Here is a 24,276-nt window from a genome sequence, read left to right as displayed (position 1 = left end):
AATTAGTCCTATACGCTTCATTTACTATTGGCAAATTTTGAAGAGAAAAATTCTACAGAAATGCAAACCAAATTTTCTGTTCTGCCAAATGTAGTAGCCAGTAGGGGACCTATATATTACATTCATGCATGTGAGGTGAGGTGAGAACTTAAGGAGGAGGAGGAAGTAGGTTATTAGTTGTTTGTCGGGAACAGTATCAGAAATCATGAGTTGCCACGTTTGGAGAAGCTGACTGAGGTCGATATTCGATGATGCATGCCCAATATGTAATTAAGGAAACAGTCAGCACAGACACAAAGCAGTCTCACAGATGTCACAAAAGTTGCTCTGACCACGGCGCTCGTGAAGTAGACATTTCTTCTTCCTTCTAAATCACGAGAAGACTTGCATTTGCATATAGTAAGTACTGTCACGTGTTGTCTCGTTTCAATAATGTATTATTGTGCATGTGTATATTAATCTCTACTTGACAATATATTATTCGTTCGAGACGTCAGTGATGAACATGTTCTAATAAGTTGTTCTTTTAAATCACCAACCACACATATAATGCAGTAACTTAGTAAGAACACAAAAAGAAAAATTTACACAAATGTGTCAACTGTAATTTGTTTGCAAGTAAAAAATATATGTAATGTAATAAATTAGTACAAGAAAATTGACAAATCCTGATATTTAGTTATATAGAATAAGGTCGGTAAACGATTATTAGTGACTAATAGGATTAGGGAAGATACATGTCAAATCAGTGACTAATGGGGTTATTAGCTACCGACAGGCCATGCATCTACACACCTCATTATGTGCAACAAAGTGACTTAATCGTGATTGTCAGATTTTCTTGTAACAGAATAATAAAAATTGACACAGCTCATGAAGTTATAGATAATGGTAGGATTTGGGAATACCATGAGAAAAAATTTCAAATTTTGATTAATAATATGAAAGATAACAAACCTAAGGTCAAGATGACCCATTTATAATGTAACTTAACCCTTGAAACCCTAGAAATCCAAATAGGAAATGAATTAAACAAATAATAAAAAAAAAAAAAAATCTTAAAATATTAAGAGCCGATTTAAACACATTAAACAACATAATTCACCCAAATTCCGACTGGCCCAAAACTGAAACATCAAGGGAAAGTAACGTTAATCTGAATAGACTGAAAAGTCCAAAATATTCAGTTTCGGGATATGGTAGCAACAAACAATCTTTTAACGTGTGAATTACTAATTTCTTAATTAAATGACCCTTCCTTCTTTTAACTTTCATGTATCTAAAATAACACCAATTCCGACTAAGTCAATGGTCAAATATATACCCACATAGGGACTAAGTCATTCAACTCTCTCGGTCGTTGGATGCTACCCAATATGAGTTTGTATGGAAAATCCAGCGGCTAGTGAGATGATGACTTGGTGAGGCATTCAATCCTTAATACAAGTACATATCCAAGTTCCCTAAAGTGGGTAAGATGGTATTTGGCTTTGAGAGAGACTTTTCTCATAATGGAAAGGTACAAGCACTGGCAAGAGGCATGTGCTTTGGTTCTGCTTGCCTGCCTGGTTTTGCAGCCTTCATGTGGATAGTATACGACACACTCCACATTTTCACATACCTATCTTTTTCTTTTCTTTTCATTTCATGGATTTTATCAAATCTCCATCTCCACAGCTCGAGCTCGGCTTGCATGCTTTGTCTCAACCCAGCCTGCTCTCAGACTCGAATTTTAATGAACAAGGCCATCTGTTAAGTTTTGGTTTTTACTTTGTGGTTTTACTTTTTTGGAAACTAGGGTTTAGAGCTGTGAGATTCGACCAAAAAATAAAGAACTGTGGGAACCCATGTGGGGGTTGCATGAAAAATTTAGACAATGAAACTGTAGCAACTCATTGTCCAAAGTTTTAACCGTTAAGATCCATTAGATTCTTATTGCAAGATTTAACAGCTGATTTTTTGAACTATTCAGTGGTACGTACTATATCATCGTATTTGAAATTAATAGTTTAAATTTAATCTCTAAATATATGTCATATTTGGAATTGGAAATATATGTGTACCAAATCATCGTGGATAATTTTTCACGGAAGTTAGCGACTTAGATCAATGATTATACATTTTGTTAAATTCAAAGACCTCAATTAAAAAAATAAAAAAAATAAAAAAAAATTCAAAAATCAATTGTAAATTAGAATAAAACCTCTTCCTAAATTTTTCTCATTCGAATCTTCTTTCTCTCTGAGTTTGAGTCCTGTATGGTAATAAGTTGCTAACATGTGATTTTTCCTTTTTGTTCCTTTTGGCTGAGAGCATGCATGCGTATCAATTTAAAAGGCCAAAAGCCTATGCATTTCTTCCTTATATTATTAAGTTGACTGTGTGGAAGTTTGTATGCCTTTTATCTCTAGTAATGATTAAATAACGTAACCAAACACGAGTTAACCACTCACTCAAACCTCAATTTGAAAATTTTCTCTCCCCTTGACCTTCACTAATTATGAAAAAGAAAAATAGAATATTGAGCTTACATATAGCAAACTTTTAAGTACCGAAAGTGATTATCCATAGAACACTTTGATTCAATAGTATTTTTGTTAGTAACATTCGTCTTAGTAGCACTTTATAACAAGTACATGTAATATGTTTGACATTGTAGAACGAAAACACAAAACATACTGCTGTTAGCTAGATGTGATCCATATTAGCCCAAAACTTTCAATGGACATTAAGCAAAAACACTACACAAATTTAAAATATATATTCTCTAAAAGGCGCATAGAGATCGTGAAATTAGGGCAGAAAATATGAACAAATTAAAACACTAAAAAAATTTCCTTTCAAAAAAAAAAAAAAAAAAAAAAAACTAACAATTTTGGGACTATGTAACACTTTACGAATACAAAATTTGGTGCGATGTGTTAAACCTTTTTTATTTGAGAGTACGAAAATGTATATAATTCAAATTAAAAGATAGTCTGCAACTAACAGGTGTACACTTTCTCTCAATGCATGCAAGTAACTGAAACCCTTTTAAGTTTAGATCTATAGATGTTTTACAACTTTTCTCAACGGTACATTTCTTTTCCTGCAAATTTTTTGCTGTGAATATTCCAAGTGTTTGACTTACAGCTACCAAAATCCTGCGAACCAGAACTTGGGATCCTTCAATTATATTTGTTCATCGTATATCGTAAGGTGAAAATTCATTGTAAATTTTTTTATTTAAATTGAATATAAACAGTATCTGACAAAAACTGATCGTATGATATACAATAAACAAGTGTGATTTAAAAATTCTCAATATCCTCACAAAGAGAATCCAGCTATCTCTCAAGAGGACTGTCAAAGCTTTGTTTGTAATATAATTAACAATCAATGTCATCCATTGCTTAATAAAATAATCAAATTAACCACCAATCTCTAATATATTTGAATATAGCTAGGGCACAATGTTCAACATAATATCTATACAATTAATATAATAAGGTATGTTCAAATTAACTGTTCAAAGAGGACTGTACAAAGAGGATCCGGCGATCTCTCAAGAGGACTGTCAAAGCTTTGTTTGTAATATAATTAACAATCATGTCATCCATTGCTTAATAAAATAATCAAATTAACCACCAATCTCTAATATATTTGAATATAGCTAGGGCACAATGTTCAACATAATATCTATACAATTAATATAATAAGGTATGTTCAAATTAACCACCAATATTCTGTTATGTTTGAATATATAATTATATGTATATATATGAGTCTGTTCCTTAGACATCAACGTAATAAGGTACTTCTGCCTTTTTGTGCGCCTATAATTGGATGATAAGTAGAAAGATAAAAAATTTATCAGCAGGTGTTATCCAAACTTTCCCAATGAATCAAATGGGAGAAAACGTCTGTCATTCTCGACTCCTTTTATTTGGAAAAAGGATCATCGTCGGATTATTTTTCCAAGGATCCTAAGGATTTCATGATTATGACTGTTTATCGTACATCGTACGGTCAATTTTCGTTAGGTACTATTTATATTTAATTTTATTAAATTTTAAAATAATTTCTAACCGTACAATGTACGATAAATGGTCACAATCAGGGAATTCTTAGGATTCCCTAAAAAAAAGATTCGACGAAGATCCTTTCCTTTTATTTGATACCGAATATCTTATCATCTCTGCCTTTTGTAGTATATCAAGTAGATATGTCTAGATCTGTATGCATGACTATTTATTGTAAAAGTGATACTCAGTCTTCATTTTATTCGACTAGATTGTTTCCGACATATGTATATCCGACTAATATTTAATAAATATTAAAAGAAAAACAAGGCCGTTACGTATAGTCAATGTGAATATATGTACAGTACGTGATCCATAATTCCATATGGTTATTTGTATAATGTCTCATTTGGTGGTTAAATTAGAGAATAGTGATTTTATCTTTTATTAGTTTTGCGCGATTTTCTCCGAATCATCTCAGCTTTGCATTTGGATTCATTTTGAAGGTTATATCAAAGTGGATCATCGAAGAAGATTTACGTATATTTGACGCCAGATTTAATCTTCATTATGATATAATTTGCAATTGTACTGAAAGATCTTTGATTCTCTAAAGTTGTATTACTCCAGCATTATAATTTTGTTGGTTTCGATAATACTATAGTCTATAGATCATCTTGTTTTCGACAGAACACAATATCAATATTACGCACCAGATTCTCCCAAGTCCAAGCAGCTGCCAATGCCACGCCAACAGAGCCGACAGTGGAACGAGACATATGAGAAGAAAACAATTCATGGATTCCTCAAACATAAAAAAAAACCCAACAAAAATCAGGGGTTTGACCGATCTCTTCGACAGTCCCAAGCCGTTGTGTGGTAGAGACAGTCATGATTCGGTCTCTGAGTTTTAATTATATCTGGTGGATCTAATTACCCTCTCTCTTTCTCTCTCTCTCTCTCTCTCTCTCTCTTCGTATCCCATGTCGCACCATCACTGACGCCGCTTACCACGCTTACCACGCTTACCACGCTTACCATCACTGTCGCACCATCTCTTCGTATCTGGTGGTTCTTCTTTCTTTTTTTTTTCAAATCATTTTACATGTATATAAAAACCCATTTTAATGATATTTAATACCAAATTAAAGTTGAATATAATCAGAAGAGTGTCCCTTATTTCTTGATGTTCCTATCCCGAAAGACCATATTGCCCTTTCAGTGTTTGTCAACTTCGAACATGGTGGATGGGTGCAGTGCATGTATATTTGGATTTATACAAATTGGCCGGAGAAATGTGCTCTACTCTCTATAGCAATTTTGAATTTCTTTTTTTTAAATTTGTTAAAAACATGGTAGAGGTTTGACTTCTGCAAGCATCATATGACAATTAAGAAGATGAGATTAACAATTGCAGAACTCTTTATTGTGGTGAAAGAAGTCCAATTTCTACACCATGGCCAGCTTGAACTTTCAACCACTAGCATGAAGTCTCTTAAATACTTTTCCATTTTATAGTGATTAATTGGTGATATTATGGCACAACTACATTGTGTTATATGGCAATTTACATGGTGAAAATGTGGAAATCTTGGACATCAAAGACTTCAATAAAATGGACCCATATTGTCAAAATTGGTAATCAGAAAAGCATGACAGAGTGAGGAGGTTTAGGTTAATATGTATTGTGATAAAATTAATGAATGAGTAAGATATTTGTAATTCAAGTGTTTAAGAGCGTTTACTGTTACGATAATGAGGAGTGGTTAGTAACGGCATGTTTACTTGAGAAGGAAGGGGAATATAAAGGAAAGGGAATATGAAAAAAGATGGTTTTATCTGCACACTTTTTTTTACCTTCCACACTCTCTGCTAATTTTCATCCTTCGATCCTCTTCGATTTATTCAATTCAATGACTAAAAATTAAGAGAAATATGTGGATAACACCGTCTTATGAAAAATTAAGTGTGAGGTAAACAACCCCACATTGTAATCTCATACCTTGATTTTTCAGGTATGAAAATGTATGAGATACCCAAAACATTTATCTTTTCCATTCTTCAGTTGTTATTAGTAAAAAAATGAGAACCCTACAAATCCATTCCTCTTAAAGAAACATGCCCTTAGTAGAGTCTCTTCTCCATGCATGCATTGGTGGGCAATTTAGGGTTTTCAGGAGCATCCAATTAGGAAGAAGAGAGATGGTGTACTTAACAAAACCAAAGGTGCTCAAATAATCTAATTAGTACCAAAACTTTTATTATTGATTAAAAACACCCATTATTTTCAAGGTAAATTTAGAAGGTTGTGCCAGAAAGTTTTGGCCCACCAAAAACAATCCCATTTCCTCCCTTCCTGTACTTTTTTCGGTTAGGAGAATAGCTGCAGCTTTAGAGAGAGAGAGAGGGAGAGAGAGAGAGAGAGTCTCTCAAGGTGTGGTATCTCCTCAGAGACCCACCAAATTGCCATAAACAGAGCAAGCAATATTAAGAGGGGGTGGAAACTGAGAGAAAAGAGAGAGAGAGAGAGAGAGAGAGAGAGAGAGAGAGAGAAGAAGAAGAACAGAAAATATGGAAGGTTGAATACAGCGAAGCAATTGTTCATGCAGACCCACCCCCCACAATCCTACATTATTATTATATATTTATATAATATACATTATATTATATATATATATATATATTATATTGGTCGAAATATATACACACACATATATAATTGCATATTGGTGAGAAAAAGAGAGAGAGAGTGGTGATACAGCAAGAAAGCTGGTCCTTTGGTCTCTGCTGGTCTTCCATATTTCCATTGGCCACCACCTTTGCCCACTATTGTCGTGGGTTCCCACTAGCAGCTTTTTTGTCTTCTCCATTCTTTTTTTCTTCCAATAATTTTAAAAATATTCATTATTTCTCTGCGTTTTTCCTCTGATATTTCTTCTGACTCTGCGTTTAGTGTTTTTGCATATAAATATTTTGATGGGGTGGTAATATTTTTTTCTCTCTCTCTCCCCCCTGTTTTTTCCCACCCCAAACAGTAATGATTTTCTCGTTAGGGGAATCGTTGTTGAGGAATCTGAAGATTTGTGAAAAAGAGGCGGTTGTAGAAGAAGAAGAAGCATCCTCATTACAAAAAACCAGTCATTTCACAAACAAGAAGGAGAAGACCAAATAGAATCTCACCAACTGCACGAGTGTCTCTCTGTTTTTTTTTCATGTGATCTTTCCAGAAAAACACCCAAAAAAATTCGGTTCTGGGTTTGTTTTTCTTTTTTTTTTTAAAAAAAAAAAATTAATCTTTTTGTTTTTTGGGGTATTTGTTTTTGGATTTGATGAATCAAGGAAGGCAATTTCAGATGGTGGGGGGGATTAATTACATGAATAATCAAGGGCAATACAATGACACAACTTTTACCAAAATCTTTGTGGGAGGGTTGGCCTGGGAGACTCAGAGGGAAACCATGAGAAGGTACTTTGAACAGTTTGGTGAGATCTTGGAGGCTGTTGTGATCACAGATAAAAACACTGGAAGATCCAAGGGTTATGGATTTGTAAGCAACCCCCATTATTTTGTTATGAATTTTCTGATTAATTTGAGTTTGGTTTTAATTTATGTTTAATATTTTGATTAGGTTACATTTAAGGATCCAGAGGCAGCCATGAGGGCATGCCAAAATCCATCCCCTGTGATTGATGGAAGGAGGGCAAACTGCAATCTTGCATCTCTTGGTGCACAAAAGACCCGCCCACCGACTGCTCCCCATGGTTTTTGCCTTTCCCATACCATATATTAACTCTTTTTCTTTACCATTTCTTGAATAATTTTGTTCTCCGACTCGGAATAAATCTTCCGCCCGATGTGAGTGCCCGGTCGACGTACTGTATTATGCCGGTGGACTGAGCACTCGAATTCCGCAGAAATGTGCTAGGGTTTGGAAAGAAAGAAGAGACACAATGTGTTTGTTGATTTTGTGATGGTATTGCTGCAGGTGCAGGAAGGTTTAGAGCAGCACATGGGTTGGTGGCTCCACCAGCTGCTTATCATGGATCCTCATCAACCTATTTCCCTCAACCCACTGGCCAATACACATTTCCTTATTCAGCTTATGGGTAAGCCTCAAATTCCCCAAAACAAAAACACACCCCAAATCTTTCCTTTTTTCTCCATAATTCCGAGTTCAATTTACATAAAACGAATTCACTCCATATTTTCATTTTTTTGGTTTTGTCAAAATGTTTTCATCCATTCCATATCTGATTTGTTTTTTCCCTTGTTTTTGGGTGTAAATTTACAGGTACACTGGATATTCACAAGATTCCATGTATCCCATGGTATATTTTTTATTTACCATTTTAAGTGGGCACATAAACTATTTATTTTTCTTTATTTTTTCTTAAGCTGACTTTTGTGCAAAATGCATGTTATTGTGCAGAACTATTACAGTGTCTATGGTGGTGGTGGCCAACAATTCTCACCTTACTACACCACCACAACTGGCGGGGCATCAGGGCCGGCTGGAATTTACCATAATGTCTACCCATTTTATGCTCAATATGCTCAGAATAGTAGCCAGGCTCATGCCCTTGGTGTCCAATATCCCCAAATGGTACAGTACCCTTATTTGCCTCCTCAGCCGTTTGGCTCCACCTCCACAACTGGGATCCTCTCTCTTCCTCCTTCTTCAATGCCAATCACCACCCCCACAACTACCCCAGGTAAAAACATTTTAATCATTTTCCCGCTGATATTCCAACATGAATGGTTTGAGATACCGTCACTGTGGTACCCGAGAGGAATTATCTAGAGAATTTACAGTTTACATGCAAAATGTTACAGGTGCAACAGCAGCAGCAACTAGGGTCACATCAGGGGGGGCAGCTGCCCCACAACCTTCTGGGGCACACTCTGAGCAGAATCCTTCAACTTAATGTCCACAGGGGGATCAAAACAATGTCAACTTTTCAAGACTAACCATATTGACAGAAGGGTAACAAGACCAGATTTTCAGCCATCAACCTCCAAAGTATTGCCTGCTGCTGCAGATTAATCACATTAGCTGCCATCAGAAGAGAGCAAAAGGGTTTCATACAAGTGTCAGCATCCGATTGGTTCTTCATTTGTTTCACTAACTTCATCATCATCATCATCAGCAAACATGTTCTTGGTTAGGACAAGTAGGGGAGTCTAGCTTATTTTTCAAGTTAGTTGTTAGGATTAGGGGAGGAATTAATTAATTAATTAAGACTCATATCAGATGATTAATTAATCATTAATTCATGTAATTGCATAAGGTGGAAGCTAAAGATTGGGCTTTGGATTCCACCTCACAACACTAATTAGCAGTTGGATTATGTGCCTTGGATTGCATAGAGCATCCAATGACATATAAACCCTTTTTTGTTTATATGGGAGAAGATTAAAGCAATCGGGTTTCAAAAGATTTGTTTTATATCTTTGAAACACCAGTTTGGTCAAAGCTTCGGATAGCTTGATTGGCCATTTAACTCGTAATCTTTAATTTTTAATTTTTTGAATTTGGTCATTGTTCAAAGCTTCGGATACTTTTTTGGAATTGATGGATTAGTTGGAAGAAATAAAAGATTGTCTCTCTGATTATTTTGTACTTTGTCTTTGGTATGATTCTTCTTTTGCACAATCAATCACTTTCGGGGCTTTCAAGAATGTGCTTGGAATCCTAGGAGCTCTCTCAGAAAAGGGGGAATGCATGGTTTTGCTAAAAAATGCTGGGAATATCATATTTTTGGGAACCGGATCCAACCATGCTGAGCCCACTAATCAATGCATTCAGATTGTTGAAATTTGATCAAACTGCTACAATTATCATAACTTTTAGAAGGGCCCCCTGTTTCTAACCGTTGAATCAAATTTCAATAGTCCGGATGTATTGATTAGTAGGCTCAGCATGGTTGGATTCGGAGGGGATCTAGTTCCATATTTTTAGATCGTAGATCACATGATGTGACTGTTCATGATTAGACTATTTCTTTAATGATTTAAAGAAGGAGTCCAACTATCAGCCGCCACATCATGTGATTCACAAAATATAGTTCAAGTAGATAGTCTCTGTAACATCACTATGGTTTTGCATACTCATTTAATTTGATTTGGTTTGGTTTTGAGATGCAAAATTGAACTACTTGGGAGGAATGTGAAAAGAAGAGAGAAACAAGAGTAATGTTGTAATCTTATAAGTCATTCAATGTGTGGCTGGCCAACCCACTACAACTCTACATGTTTGTCCACTAATCCATTTGCTGCTTTATCCTTCCATATAAAATCACACACAAAAATACAAAGCCTTACGGCTGAAAAGAGAGAAAAGAAATAAGGAAGAAAAGAGAAGACACATGGTTCACAGCAAAGAGAAGAAAAAGAGAGGAGAGAATAGAGAGAGTTATCTTTGTAATCCTTTTACTTCAGATTATAAATGAAAGCATCACTGCTGCTCCAAGGACGTACTCCAGTCACACTGACTGTAGAGGAACCTCGTAAATTTTTTGTCTTATTTATTTATTCCACTGCACACACCATTGATTTTACAACACGTTATCAGCACAAAAAGTTATCGTGTCAGTGGAAAGCAAACGCTACAAATCATGTTCACCTCTGTCTCTTGGAATCTCATAGATAAGAAAATCTTTTCATTTCATCTTAAAATCTTTATATTACTGATTTTCCTGAAGCAAATATATATATATATATATATATATATATATATATATGTTGTTGTATGACTGTATATTATTCTTTGTAGAAGCAAAAAAGTACATACTCAAAATTCGTAGAGAATGTGACAGCCATGTAAACAGCCTCGGAACTTCAATTTACAGACCTCGGATTGAAATACTTTCTTCATCAAAGTTGTTTGTACGCCTCATACCTACAACATATCAAATTTTCAGAAAATTCCAACGGTGCGATCATTGCAGATGCTTGAAATACCAAACCAGTTTCCAATTTCTGCAGAAAATTGGACAGGCACCTTATGAGTACCAAAACTCCATTTCATTAGCTCAGATAGAAATTGTTTCTTCACAAAAGTTGTTCGGTATCCTCTTATCGCTATCATACTAAATTTTGAGCTAAATATAACGGTTTGATCTTCTCATAAGTTGCAGACACTCTTGACTCCAAAACTTATGGGAACCGTTTCGATTTTTTCAAAATTCACCGGAGGAGGAACACCAATTGGAACTTATTGTTACTATTACTTCCTGAGTAACTAAAAGGACTTAGAGTTGTGAAATGAAAAAATAAAATAAAATAAAAAGAATGAAACAAAAGAAGTGGCAGACCAAGAAAAAGAAAAAGCAAAAGATAATGACTTAATCATTGCATTTTCTGCTTTGGCATATTTATGTGCATGGTGTTGGTTTAAAGCCCTATCACAAGTTCTATTTATTTACAGTAGATAGAATTATTACTCTTTGCTTTCAAGCTTTGATTTTTATATACATGGTGCTGAATCAAAGCTCTTGTCACAAGCTTTATTTACTTAAAAGCAATTTATTTACCATGGCTGGAATTAACGCTTATTGCTTTAATTTATTTATTGTACTTCTTTTTGTTACGATAAGTACATACTAGACCCGAAGTTCCATCATGCAAAAAGATTAGGTATGAAGTCCCTAGATTCTCAAGATCGGACATGAAATTCCTTGATGAGTACCTTAAGTTTGAAGAGCCGAAGTGCCATAACTTAATTGTAATAAAGGACATAACAGTCTTAGTCCACAAACTATTAAATAAGGACTAGAAGTTCCTTGATGTATGTAAATGATGATATAATGCATATTTGTTGAAGAGTTTACATCTCAAAGTCTTCATGATTATTGCATATCACTGGGCATTGATGTTGAATGTCATGTTCCTCATGTCTATACCCAAAAATGGTTTAACAGAAGCATTTATTAAGCGGATGAAATTGATTACCCGTGCTCTGCTCATGAAAAGAAATTGCAAAATTGGTACATACCATTTTGCATAATTCGTTATTAAGTTCAGTTGAGACCAGTTGCTAACCATCAATATTTCTCAGTACAACTCGTGTTTGGGCACCAACCAACCAAACATTACATATTTACGAGTTTTTGGTTGTGTTATCTATGTGCCTATTGTACTGCCATAACGTACTAAAATAAGGCATCAATCTAAACTAGGAATTTATGTTGGATTTGATTCACCATTTATCGTTCAATATTTAGAACCCTTGACTAGGGATATATTTACCGCATAATTTACGGACTATGATTTTGATAAGATAGTTTTCCCACCGTTAAGGGGAGAAAATAACATCGTTCCAGAAGAACGATGAGAAAATATCATTCCAGAAGAATGGTGAGAAAAGACCATTCCAAAAAAACAAAGAGAATTTGTCTTATTTTGATTCACGAAGCAATCAATGAGAAAATGAAGTAAGAATAATTGAATGATGCAACGAAAGTGATAAAATCAATATACTTGCTACAAATGTGCCTACAAGAATTGATGTCCCTGTTGGACAAAATAATGTGGTAACAAATGATTTATCTGTTACACGCCTGAATCGTGGCAAACCCTTAGATTCAAAAGGTTCAGTCATTCGAAATAAGAAGAATATGGTACTACTGAACTATTGCATTTATGAAGCATAACTGTTGCATGCCGGAAGCATGACAATCGCCGTATGGATGCACGTCCCAGAAAGGACAATTCTCGGATATGGGAATTTTGATGTCTCATGCATGAAACATGATGGACGTATAGGTTCCAAGGACTCAACTTCTGGAAGTAGAGATTAAAATTCAAGCTCTATAACGCTCCAAAGAAGGTTAAGATCCACATTCTCTAAATTATGACTATCTTAAAAGAGATAGTGTAATGCCCTTGAAGAGGCAATGGATATCCAAATAAATGAAAAACTTTTATGCATGTGCATGCACATGAGAATATGGGATCTCGGCTTGATGATAACCAATGGTAATTTTGGTTTTTACAAGTAGCTACTAAATTCATTAATGAGTTGTGTTGATATTAAACTACGTTCTTTTGTTCATCGACAAAAGGAAAAATTATTGGCCAAAAATATGGAGAAAGGCAACTCCATATCAATTTACCAAGAACGGGGAAAATGGATCTATTGTATAAATCGCCAAATGAGGTTAAACCTAGAAGGTTACATAGGGCATTTGTAATACAGTGAACTACACTCAAATGATATGACACAAGGTTCTTATTTGAAACCTGAAATTGCAATACATTCTTGGAAACATGGTTTCTCATTATGAAGCTTGTCCATTTAAATGAAAAATTATATATTACACGAAACTTTATGAGATGCTTGAAGCATATCTCCACAAATAAATCCCTTAAGTATATATGGAAGCAAGTTGCTCTGTATAAATTTCAAAAGAGAATGTGTCATGAAGTGTAGAAAATCCCTGAAGGATTCAAATTGCTTGAAGTAAGCCCTGGAAGGGTAAAGCATAAATTATGTACTCGATACCAATGGATGATATGAATTGCCTTAGTGAGTACTATCATTATGATATTGTTGCAACATACTAAAATCTCTTGATATTATCAAATTGGAACTCCTGAAGAGTCAGGAGAGATTATAAAGTGTTGAGAGAAATATGGTCTCAAGCTGTAGATTGAACAATATGCCAACACGAATCTTATCCTTGATGTTTATGGTATTAAAGAGCCATATATAGATTGAAGATCATGAGTTGAACACTCAAGTGGTTAATTAATATTTAGACACTAAGAAAAAGCATTCATCCTCGTGAGGAAAAAATGAATGGATGTTTGGTACATAAGTACCACATCTTAATGAAGTTTATGCTTTATTGTATTTACACAATAAATTAAATGAAATGAAGCTTATCTATTAATATCTCCGAGAAATTACAGACATGTATATACACATGAGTTAAAATGAACAAATAGGAGGGAACCTTCACAAAGGTTGCTCATGTGAAGCCTGAGTACTCAGAAGTACCTTAGAAAGGGAAGGCACCAAAGGTTGATTATTTGGAGCCTCAATACTTGGTAAAACTCTAGATGGCGAAGTCAATAGGTGCCTTTGGAATAAAGCCACAAACCTCTGATTGTCATTTTGAGTCCGACTTTCGGTTCCAGTAGTTGGTCGAGCTTGCTTTTCATGCTCGTCAAGTAATTATTTGCAAGCACGTGTAACATTCTATTCTTGTGCTTGAGCTCTCTAATTTCTTGCTTAAGACTTGCCACCTCAACCATCAATGATTCAACTTGGCGAGTTCGAGCAAATAAGCATTAGCCCATATTGGAAACGGAGCCAGCACACTGAACAATAAGAGCCAAGGAGTCTTGAATAGCCAACTCATCAGACCGTTCTGAAAGGATTCTATTATCCTTTGGAGTGAGAAGATTCCTAGCTACTACTGTAGAGGTTATTTTATTCTTTATCACAGAGTCTCTAACTGTAAAAGGGTCATTAAAAGATAAGAAGGACGGACGTCATATATTATCATGACGCGAATCATCTGTATCCCTCCCGATACTCAAATCTAAACAAAGGTTAAATAGGCAAAGCCATTTTCAGAAATGATGAAAGAAAAATGTGGTCAGATAAAATCTCAAAAGTGCAAGAAAGAGAAAATTCTATAGGCAACAGTTTTTCCGAGCGTACGTTTTGAACACAATTAATGCCTCTATAAAAGACAAAGCAACATGGCCACTTGTTCAAAAATCGAAGAGTCACTGCTCTCCGAATTTCAAAAGCCGGATTTTCTGGAAGAAGTTTGTCATTACCTTTCACATGCAATCTCAGCTTTTTGGATATCACGTGCAACTTTATCAAAAATCTCTGATAAAGCTAAAAACGCGTGAATCGTACTATTCTAATTACACCATAATTGCTGACAAGAGTAAATGCACAGCATCACTACTTGCTATTGAGAGAACTCTATATATGTCGACATTCGTCATCCATGGCAAGACAAACCTGGAAAAATGCCTAAATTCTTCCTCCTCTCTGAGAATGCATCTTTAACAAAGCATCACGAAATACTTAGCTTTCTTTCTCTCCGAGAATACCTCTTCAAACAAGTCATACCATAGCAAAAGTATCTCATATCATCAGGGTCGAAAGCAAAAGTATCTCATATCATGATTTTCTTTGTCCTTTTTCTTTGTTGTTGCTCTTATCTGCAAGACAAAGATAAAAAGAAAGCAATCAGTCGGAACTTGAAATCAAGCTTCCGATATGAAACTGATTGTATGGAACCCTTCCCTAAGTGCTTACCTTGCATTGCTTTCTAAGTACTCATCTTCAACTGTTAATATGATGTTGGCTATTTACACTGAAGCTGCCAAGCATGATGAATCACTGAGAAGAGATGTTTTGAAGGACCATTCAAATGCAAGGTTTGCATTCTGCTCCTGCATAAGGGGACAAATAATGCAAGAGAAAATGTCACACCTACATAAGGAAAAAACCATTTCTGTAAAGGGAACATATAAGGCAAGTGAAAATGATACATTGAAGCTAGTGGAGAATCAACAAGCACAATATACACGTGCCGATTCATCCCCGACAAAACCGAATATCACTTGTCACGTGTAGCTCCTCGTTGTCCAATTTCATTCAAGATCAAGCATCGACGGTCTTTGAAGAAATCACAAGTCTGATTCAAGATCAAGTGTCCACTACCCTTGAATCAAATTAAGTTCCAAATAAAAGGAGTAAATTAAGACCTTTGGAGGAAGTCTAGCAGAAGGCCCTCCAGCCCAGTTCAAGACCAAGCCTGTGGAAAGTTAACAACAAGTAAAGCACCTCTTTTAGCAACTCTCCCCGCTAAGAGACTAAAACAAAAGAATCAATGATTAACCTAAAGAATTTGAAATCAAGGGGAGAAACTCATCAGGGGGATCATCCAAAACAGGTCAAGATTTTAACAAGTCAATGGAAGACTTGTGGCCATCCAAGGGGAAATGTTGTAATCTTATAAGCCATGCAAGGTGTCGATGGCCAGTCCATTACAACTTTACATGTTTGCCCACTAATCCACTTGTTGCCTCATCCTTCCATATAAAATCACACACAAAAACACAAAGCTTTACAGATGAAAGGAGAGAAAAGAAAAAAGGAAGAAGAGAGGAAGAAGAGAGAAGCCACAAGGCTCACGGCAGAGAAAAGAAAAAGAGATGAGAGAACAGAGAGAGTTATATTTGTAATCTTATTACTTCAGATTATAAATGACAGCATCACTACTGCTCCGAGAATGTACTCGAGTCACATTGAATGTAGAGAAACCTTGTAAATTTTGTGTCTTGTTTATTTATTCCACTGCACACACCGTCGATTTTACAACAAGTAATGCTAAGTAGACCATTTTTTAAACCATATTTGCAAACTATATGATGCATCATTAATAAGTAATAAACATGTTAATCAATACTTATATAATGGTTAAATTATCAACAACCATATCATATAATTTACAAAATATAATTTAAATAAATAGCCTATCTAGCATTACCCGACAAACAATCACTATATCACTCAAAGTTTCAAACTATATGAAAAGATATTTAGGGATTCAAGTTGATTTGACATAAAAGATGTCTCTTGCTTACCTAAAATGACATCAACATGCTTCTACATTGAAGATGAAAATAACAATAAGTACTAGGGGAATTTTTTGAATTGCTACCTGAATTTTTACTCAAGTTGCAATGACAAAAGAAACTAAAGCAATGTATGCAACTTAACTTTAATGAAAGAAGATTTTTGTCCAGGAACTTGAATTCCTATCTTAATTGATAGTACTAAGATTTAGAGTGGTTGTCCCAAACTTGGCCACTTTCCCTCTCTCTTGCGTACATAAACCCTACAAATACCCTGCTCTTCACCGCCGACTCCTTCTTTTGGTTGGGGTCGGCATGCCACCCACTTGATTTTCCCCCTTTCCTTCTACCCTCCAGCCCGCTACCCCTTCCCTTAATTCCTCCTCCTTCCTCCCATCTTGCTTGCCCGTCTACCACTTATTTTTTCCCAACCCCACTCATTTCCATCCATTCTCTTATGTTTCCTTCCTGTTTGCTTTCTCTTCCTTGATTATGGTAATCCTCCTTAATGTCTAGTTTCCTTGAGCTTGTCTAAGTGGCGACAATACTACGAGGAGGTTATCAACTATCAACATATCATCGATATTATTGATATTATCAAGACTTCGATTACCTAATTGTCTATATACTTGTTAAATAAAAAAAAGGGTCTTTCAACATGGGTCCAATTTTATAAGGTTGTTTTGAAAGGAGTCCACTAGTATTACATCGTCCAAGGTGGGACCTAACAGGTATAATATATCTCCACATCTCCATAATTTTCAAACGAATTACAGCACTTGCCACTGTGTAGTTTTTGAAATGAATTTGCCAGATTCTGATGATTTTGGGGGCGTTGAATTTATCTCGTCGATTCCAATGATTTTGAAAAAAAAATCTTCCCGATTCTTGCTTGTATAATTCAAATTCGAATTATGAGATGGATAAATATGATTCCTGCAAACAATCAATGTAGGCAGGAGTTTAGGTTTTGAAGGATATTCATACCTGGTGAACTGGTATGGTAATATGCACCTATTTTATCTTTTCATCCTTTGTTGTTGGTTGCTTTTGTTGTCTACCTATATGAGAGGAAGGAAACCATAATTTTCCTATTAGGGTGGAGGTATAGATTATATATGCACTTGATTTGAGACATTTTTTTAGGTTGATTTGAGACATTTTTTTAGGTGAAATTGGGTTTATAATACTGATTCGAGCTAAAGATTTTTAAACCAGGATCAATAGAAGTTTGAGCCTTGAGTTTTTAAATACGCGTTAATTGAGTTGGTGGGTTTTGTAGAACAGGTAGCTTAATAGCACCTTTTGTTGGTTGTGTCTTAGTTGTTGTTGTTGTCTACCTATAGGGTGGAATGAAAGTAAACTACCTGTGTGAATTGAATTTTTTGTATCTATTTACGTACCTGAATGGGTGGAAAGTTATTGTGTTTTTTCTTTGATCTGGGAATTGAGTTTTTATAACCGATTTGTTGTTGTCTACCTACATGGGTGGAATGAAAACAACAAATAAAAATGGAAAATTTTAGGCACCTAGAAAATTACAATTTGTTTTAGCAGTGCATTGGTGATTAAAAGCAATATTAGCCCTTTGTATCTCATTGATTATCAGAGAAGACAACATGAGCTTGAAGAACATAAAACAGAAAGGATATCAGTAATCCAAATTCAAAAATTATTATCAAGATATCCTACAGCAGAAGATGATCGAAACTGAAGAATGAATTTTTTTTTTTTATGGATAATTAAAGATGAATATATACAGAATTTGAATAATGATACAAATAAAGAACATGAAAAAAATAGGAAGGTAAAATAGTAATCACAATGCAAACAAATCAACTTAATAAATAAAAAAATGCTAACATAGAATCCTAGTCATTGAACCAAAAATTTCCCCCTTTTCCTTATAGATGAGCTCAAAATTTTAATTTTAACTATTAAAACTTTTTTCAGAAGAAATGTTTTTTCTAGGTCAGAGGACTTTCATTCATCTACAAATGGAATCTCATTTTCTTCCTCAAAACTTGTGTGTCCAAAACTCCATAGGAATTGGGCTTTGAGTCTTTGACCACCGAAAGAAATAAGAATTGGGCTTTTTGGGCCTTGAGCCCACTCTTGCGCTTCCATTAAAAAATATATATATCAGGCTAGTCCACTGTTGCGCACCTTTAAATGCCCTAGCTCGCTAGAAAATCAGAAACCCTGGACGAGAAAGTGTTGAGGTTTTGCAGCCGCGCAGCTCTCTACCACCCATCAGTCTCAGATCTCGTCTCCCTCAGGTAACTCTCTCTCTCTCTCTCTCTCTCTCTCTCACACTCGAATTAGCATCGACTGTGAACTCCGATGGATTGCAGCGCATAGATTAGTAATTGTGGGCTTGGTTTTTGTTCGTTATAGCGAAAAACGATGGCGTTTTCAGAGCTTGCGTGCAGCTACGCCGCCCTCATCCTCCACGACGATGGCATCCCCATCACTGTATCCTTTTATTCATTTTTCTTTCGCATATGGGTTTTCATTTATTTATTTATTTACTTGGTTGTTTTTTTTAGCTTTTTTATGGTTTGCTATTATTATTTATGTTGCAATTGATAAACTTTTTGTGTTCATTTTTTATATTATGGATTAAATTCTCATGGGTTTTATTTTATTTAATTCATTGTTTATTTCTGAGAGCACACGCAAGAAATTAGATTTTTTGTTCGTGTTATTTGATTTATTTTTTGGTTTAAATTAGTGGGTTAAATGGTAGAACTTTGGAAATGTTGTTTTTGGAAGCTGTTTTTCTCCTTAATTGGTGTGTAATAGTCTGAGAAGATTGCAACATTGGTGAAAGCTGCTAATATCACTGTTGAGTCTTACTGGCCCGGCTTGTTCGCCAAGCTTGCCGAGAAGAAGAACATTGATGACCTCATCCTGAATGTTGGCGCTGGTGGCGGCGGTGCTGCTGTTGCCGTTGCTGCCCCAGGAGGCGGTGCTGCTGCCCCAGCTGCTGCTGCTCCTGCAGCGGAGGAGAAGAAGGTATTGGCTCGCTTCTATCATTTTTCATCGAACGAGTTTGTTGAAATTGTTATGGTCTTAAGTGTTGGGTTATCCGATTTGCTCATTTTGGTTTCGAACTTGATTTAACAGGAAGAACCCAAGGAAGAGAGCGATGACGATATGGGATTCAGCTTGTTCGATTAGGGGCTCCTTTCGGCAAGATGTAATCCAATCTTCAGTTTGATGGTTTTTAGTATTTTGAGATTAGTTGCCCTATCAAATCTATTACGGGTATCGTTCTTTTTGGCATATGATATGTAGTGGTAATGATCAAGTTGTTAACTCTCCTTGTTTTCTGCTGAGCAAATCCAAATTTTGAACGTCTTAATGTTTTAATTTCTGGATAGAAAGGTACGTTACTCGTTTAATCTTGAAATTGAATTGTTTGCGATGGATTTATATTTTGTTTCATGTGCCCTACATGTTTTGAAACATGATACGAGCTCTCGTAGTTGATGGCATGACCCTCGTAAAAATGTTCTAGTCTCGTTTACAGAGATCGACGGAGGCAGTCGACGCTTGCATTGTGCTCGTGTTATCCTAACTGAACTTTTCGGTTATATTTTCTGCATTCAGTTCCCCCTCACATATGTCCTATGATACACAAATTGCCTAAATTTAGTCCCCATCGTGTTGCTTATTAAACATACTGCACACATGATGGTCGGTTTGGGAGGCGAGGAGCAGATATCTCGTGTTAGTACACAAAACCGATCAACTGCGTGGTTAACTCTTGTTTCTCAAGGCATCGCGACATTTTCCTTTGTAAGCGGTGCAATTTCCTCACCCTCGATCCCAGGTTGGCCACCAGCGACACCCAAACTCAGCAGCACTTGCTCCCACTTGTTAGCAGGACCCTGCACGGTGCCGATTCAAAGGATTTAAGAATGTGAGAATGCGATTAATTGTAAAAGGATTGTGCGAGGGGATGTCTTTACCTTCCACGATAGATCTTGAGCCATGCAGTTGCTTATAATCTCAGTAAAAGCTGGAGTTCCAATAGCTCCGAGGGCTCTTGTGATGGTTGTAGCGATTGCTTGTGCATCCGCCGGATCAACAGCTTCGCACTGAAACATCAGTTTTCGAAACTGAGTTAACACGAAGGTATAAAAGTATTTTGTGTATAAAGAACGGTAGAAAAAGATGCATTACTTCCACATTGAAGGCTCCCATATGAAATCCGGTGAATCCTTCTTTAACAGTGTCTACCAACCCGCCGGTTGATGCAACAATGGGCACCTGCAGAAGCATAGCAGTGAATCGGTACTCATGCAAGATGTACCTTCGAATGGAAGAACTTGTTTGGGTCAGGGATCTTACGGTTCCATAACGCATGGCGTGCAACTGAATGAGACCGCATGGCTCGAATCTGCTCGGAACCAACATGAAATCAGCTCCTGCTGTGATCATATGGGCCAGAGGGACACTGAATTTCGCTACCCCTCGGGCTTTGTCGGGGTATTCCATCTCCAGCTGTTCAAGCTGCTTCTCCATTGGCTTTTTGCCAGTCCCCTGAGAAAATTGCAAAGGCAGATCACGTTAATATACAGGTAGGTTTGGTGGCAGGACAAACAGATGAGCAATACAAGGCGAGGAACAACTTCTGTGTCGGGTACGTACAAGGACTATAATCTGAACATCCTCTTTGATAAAATGGGGAATGGCTTCCATGAGAATGTCTGAACCTTTCTGCTCTTCAAGCCTACCAATGAAACCTATGACAGGGATGTCTCTATCCACCGGCAATCCGACTTCTGCTTGGAGGGTTTCTTTCAGAAGAGGCTTTGCATCAGCCACCTAAGCAAGCCAAAGTTTCAAGAGTTATTGCCATACGAATCAAAAGAAGTTACACGAATTACGGTTAAGGAAGTTTTTGTACAACGAGTATTCTTACAGTTGAAGCGTCGTATTTGATAATTGTATACTTGTCAGTTGAGGGATTCCATTCCTGGACGTCCATACCATTCACAATTCCAAAAATTCCAGTTTTCCGAATAATGTTATCCAATTCGACTCCTTTTTCAACCGCAGAAACAAGTTCTTCGGCATAGTATGGGCTAACGGTCAAGAGCTTGTCTGATTCCAAAATTCCGGCTTTCATCCAGTTAGTTTTCCTCCCCTTCACCGGCTTCTCAGAGCTGTGGAATCAGAACAATCACACTCAAGTTTCAATCACATAATCATTATACAGTCTGCTATATCATGTGCAAAAAACCATACCCATCACTGAAATCGAACGAACTCTTAAATTCATCTGGCAGATTGAGAAGTGCAAAGTCCGCAAACGCAAATCTGCCTTGGTAAGCAATGTTGTGAATGCAAAGGGCTACTTTGACAGTGCTGTAAATACCTCTAGGTTTGTATACGGCCTTCAGGTAGCACGGGAGCAGGGCGGTGTGCCAATCGTTGGCAATGAAAACAACTTCTTCCCCTGCACGCAGCAACGCCATCGTACCAATTCATGCATAAAAGATTTTCAAAAGTGGTGTTGGTTTAGAGAACTGGAGATGAGTTTTGCCTACCATATGGTCCAGAAAAGTGTTTGCTTCTGTTTAAATTCAGAACTCTTGGTGCTTCTAGAGCTGCCTTAAAACATATAATTTTATACAACCATGAGAATACGAACGATAATATTATACAATCAGAAGATGCACAGATTAAAATTCAGACTAAACATTTGCTAACAGATTTGTAAGAAAACGCGGATTTGAATGGAAAATGCGATGAGGATCAGAAGGGCAGAGATTACTAACCTGGCATAGCAGGCTGAACCTGAGTTGATTGTCCTTGAAATCGACTCCAGCAACCGGACCATAAACTTTCGATGCAGTTTTCCCCCATACCTTAACAACCAGTCACAAAAAGCAGATAAGAATTTGAGTTTTCTTCCTTTTCATACTATTTGCAAAACACTGGAAATGATCAGTAAGTAGAGACAAGACCAAACCCTTTCGAGAAACAGCGGGTGATCCACGAAAACACGATCAACTCCTCGTTTGTAGCAGTGAAAAAATGGGACTGTTTCGGTTTTATCTCCCACTTTAAGCTACACAGATAGGAACAGGATAGGAATAAATCATTTGAACATTGTCCTATTTCAGTGTTGATCAAGGTTATATGTTTGCACACCTCAACTGTTACTTCTGTATCCCATACATCTTTGTACTGATCATAACGCGGAGAACTCGTCATCACTCGATGCCCATTTGCCTGAAGAAAGTTCAAATTTGGTGAAATTCACGCATACATAACCGGTTACAAACATTTAATCAAAATCAGACCTCGAGGGACACTACGCTGAATAAATGGGAACTAAACCATGGTTTGTATACGGCTTAATGTTTGTTTAATGTCGCTCGGTTCTCATTGTGCATATTATTACAAGGCAAGAGAAGTAAGCAAAGCCTACAGCCAGCCTCCAAGAACATCACCAAGTCCACCAGTTTTACTCCATGGACCAACCTCAGTTCCCAGAAACACTAAATTCATCCCACGTCCACAAACAATGACTCCTGAACTCTTCCTAGTGCTGTTGACGGATTTGCCCCTCGTTTGCCTGGCAACTGAGTTGGCCATGGTTCTGACTCGGAGCTCGTCCGCTGAGTTCAAAGCTCTCAACCCATTGTGAGTCAGGGTCTGTTTACCAGAAACCATTTTCTTAAATCCGGTTTTCAGGTTTGATCCGGAAGATACAGTGCCATAGCTGACATGGGGGCTCGTGGCGGCAAACCTTGAAGCGGTGAAAGTTGCCATTAACTTGTAATTCTATTACGTTCTGCAAAACAGTAAAACATAAAACATTAACTAGAGTCGACGATGGCTAGAAGTGCTTTTTGACAATTAAAAGTACGTTTCTACTTATGTTTGGCAGTAAAACTTTGTGCTTTTTGACAATTAAAGTGCTTCTACCCTGTGTTTGACAGTAAAACGACTTAAAAGTGCTCCTGAGTCGTAGAAGAACCTGCGGGGAAGGAACAAGTGCTTCCTACAAAAGCAGTTGAGCTCCTCACAGCAACCTGCAGTTGGATGCTTGTTTCTTCTTGTGCGATGAAAATGCTGAGGGGGATGCAGTGCAAAATGTGGTGGTTTTAAGCAGTGAAGCTGCAGGAGGGTGAAACTGTAACTTGGAGTTTGCAGAAGGCGACTAAAACATGCACAGGTGGAGGGGTTTGCAGTGCCGAGTACCTCAAGATTCATTAGCGGCGTGTAATAGGAGGCAGAATTATATGCCCAAAGAATTCCTCGTGTGCAAGAAAAATTGCTCTCAAGTTACCTTGGAGTCTTTTGGACTAAAATCAAACAAGAGGAGAAACATAACACGACACACTTGTATACGATATTATCTCACAAATAATATCTTATTTGTTGTGAAATATAACGTGAATGTCATATATATGATTGTATAAGGAAGCAAACTAAAATAGACTTTAGTGATAGGAGTTGAAAATTTTAGGTGAAATAGTTTTACGGTGGTTAAAATTTTTCTTCATGCATGTAAGGTGTTGTTGGATCAAACCTCTATATGAAAGGTATCTTTGTATTCTCATTACAACATAGAAGATCAAAAGTAAAAGTAATAATACTAATATCTTTCGCCTCTCTTTACATACATTCATTGTCTGATAC

General features: G+C 36.5%; 3 protein-coding genes across 3 annotated transcripts; 2 read left to right on the top strand and 1 right to left on the bottom strand.

The window, feature by feature from the left end:
* Positions 1 to 6,548: 6,548 nt before the first annotated feature.
* Positions 6,549 to 9,541, top strand: LOC137721409 (uncharacterized). The gene is made up of 6 exons (XM_068460502.1): positions 6,549 to 7,549; positions 7,631 to 7,763; positions 7,988 to 8,108; positions 8,294 to 8,330; positions 8,432 to 8,714; positions 8,836 to 9,541. The coding sequence occupies exons 1-6, from the start codon at positions 7,331 to 7,333 to the stop codon at positions 8,925 to 8,927; spliced, it is 885 nt and encodes a 294-aa protein (XP_068316603.1). The 5' UTR covers positions 6,549 to 7,330; the 3' UTR covers positions 8,928 to 9,541.
* A 9,220-nt stretch (positions 9,542 to 18,761) lies between these two features.
* On the top strand, positions 18,762 to 20,045 carry LOC137719663 (large ribosomal subunit protein P1-like). The gene is made up of 4 exons (XM_068458701.1): positions 18,762 to 18,890; positions 19,009 to 19,086; positions 19,417 to 19,629; positions 19,741 to 20,045. The coding sequence occupies exons 2-4, from the start codon at positions 19,018 to 19,020 to the stop codon at positions 19,792 to 19,794; spliced, it is 336 nt and encodes a 111-aa protein (XP_068314802.1). The 5' UTR covers positions 18,762 to 18,890; positions 19,009 to 19,017; the 3' UTR covers positions 19,795 to 20,045.
* A 148-nt stretch (positions 20,046 to 20,193) lies between these two features.
* LOC137719662 (granule-bound starch synthase 1, chloroplastic/amyloplastic-like) lies at positions 20,194 to 23,403 on the bottom strand. Its single transcript, XM_068458700.1, has 12 exons — positions 23,061 to 23,403; positions 22,780 to 22,883; positions 22,598 to 22,696; positions 22,404 to 22,493; positions 22,173 to 22,236; positions 21,871 to 22,081; positions 21,545 to 21,788; positions 21,271 to 21,447; positions 20,971 to 21,162; positions 20,803 to 20,889; positions 20,589 to 20,717; positions 20,194 to 20,507 (listed from the first exon to the last, which is right to left on the bottom strand). The coding sequence occupies exons 1-12, from the start codon at positions 23,401 to 23,403 to the stop codon at positions 20,391 to 20,393; spliced, it is 1,857 nt and encodes a 618-aa protein (XP_068314801.1). The 3' UTR covers positions 20,194 to 20,390.
* Positions 23,404 to 24,276: the final 873 nt, after the last annotated feature.

Source organism: Pyrus communis, chromosome 16 (genome assembly GCF_963583255.1).
Source record: "Pyrus communis chromosome 16, drPyrComm1.1, whole genome shotgun sequence".
In the NCBI taxonomy this organism is placed as follows: Eukaryota; Viridiplantae; Streptophyta; class Magnoliopsida; order Rosales; family Rosaceae; genus Pyrus; species Pyrus communis.
This window is presented reverse-complemented; position numbering and strand designations above follow the sequence as displayed.

Bases quoted from the DNA above. Each gene is read 5' to 3' on its own strand.
- LOC137721409 (XM_068460502.1), top strand. From the start codon at position 7,331: ATGAATCAAGGAAGGCAATTTCAGATGGTGGGGGGGATTAATTACATG. The intron at 7,550-7,630 runs GTAAGCAACCCC...TATTTTGATTAG, and splicing joins GATCCAAGGGTTATGGATTT to GTTACATTTAAGGATCCAGA. The intron at 8,331-8,431 runs GTATATTTTTTA...GTTATTGTGCAG, and splicing joins AAGATTCCATGTATCCCATG to AACTATTACAGTGTCTATGG.
- LOC137719663 (XM_068458701.1), top strand. From the start codon at position 19,018: ATGGCGTTTTCAGAGCTTGCGTGCAGCTACGCCGCCCTCATCCTCCAC. The intron at 19,087-19,416 runs GTATCCTTTTAT...GGTGTGTAATAG, and splicing joins ACGATGGCATCCCCATCACT to TCTGAGAAGATTGCAACATT. The intron at 19,630-19,740 runs GTATTGGCTCGC...TTGATTTAACAG, and splicing joins CTGCAGCGGAGGAGAAGAAG to GAAGAACCCAAGGAAGAGAG.
- LOC137719662 (XM_068458700.1), bottom strand. From the start codon at position 23,403: ATGGCAACTTTCACCGCTTCAAGGTTTGCCGCCACGAGCCCCCATGTC. The intron at 22,494-22,597 runs GTTTGGTCTTGT...CTGGTTGTTAAG, and splicing joins ACCCGCTGTTTCTCGAAAGG to GTATGGGGGAAAACTGCATC. The intron at 20,508-20,588 runs GTAAAGACATCC...GGCACCGTGCAG, and splicing joins CTCAAGATCTATCGTGGAAG to GGTCCTGCTAACAAGTGGGA.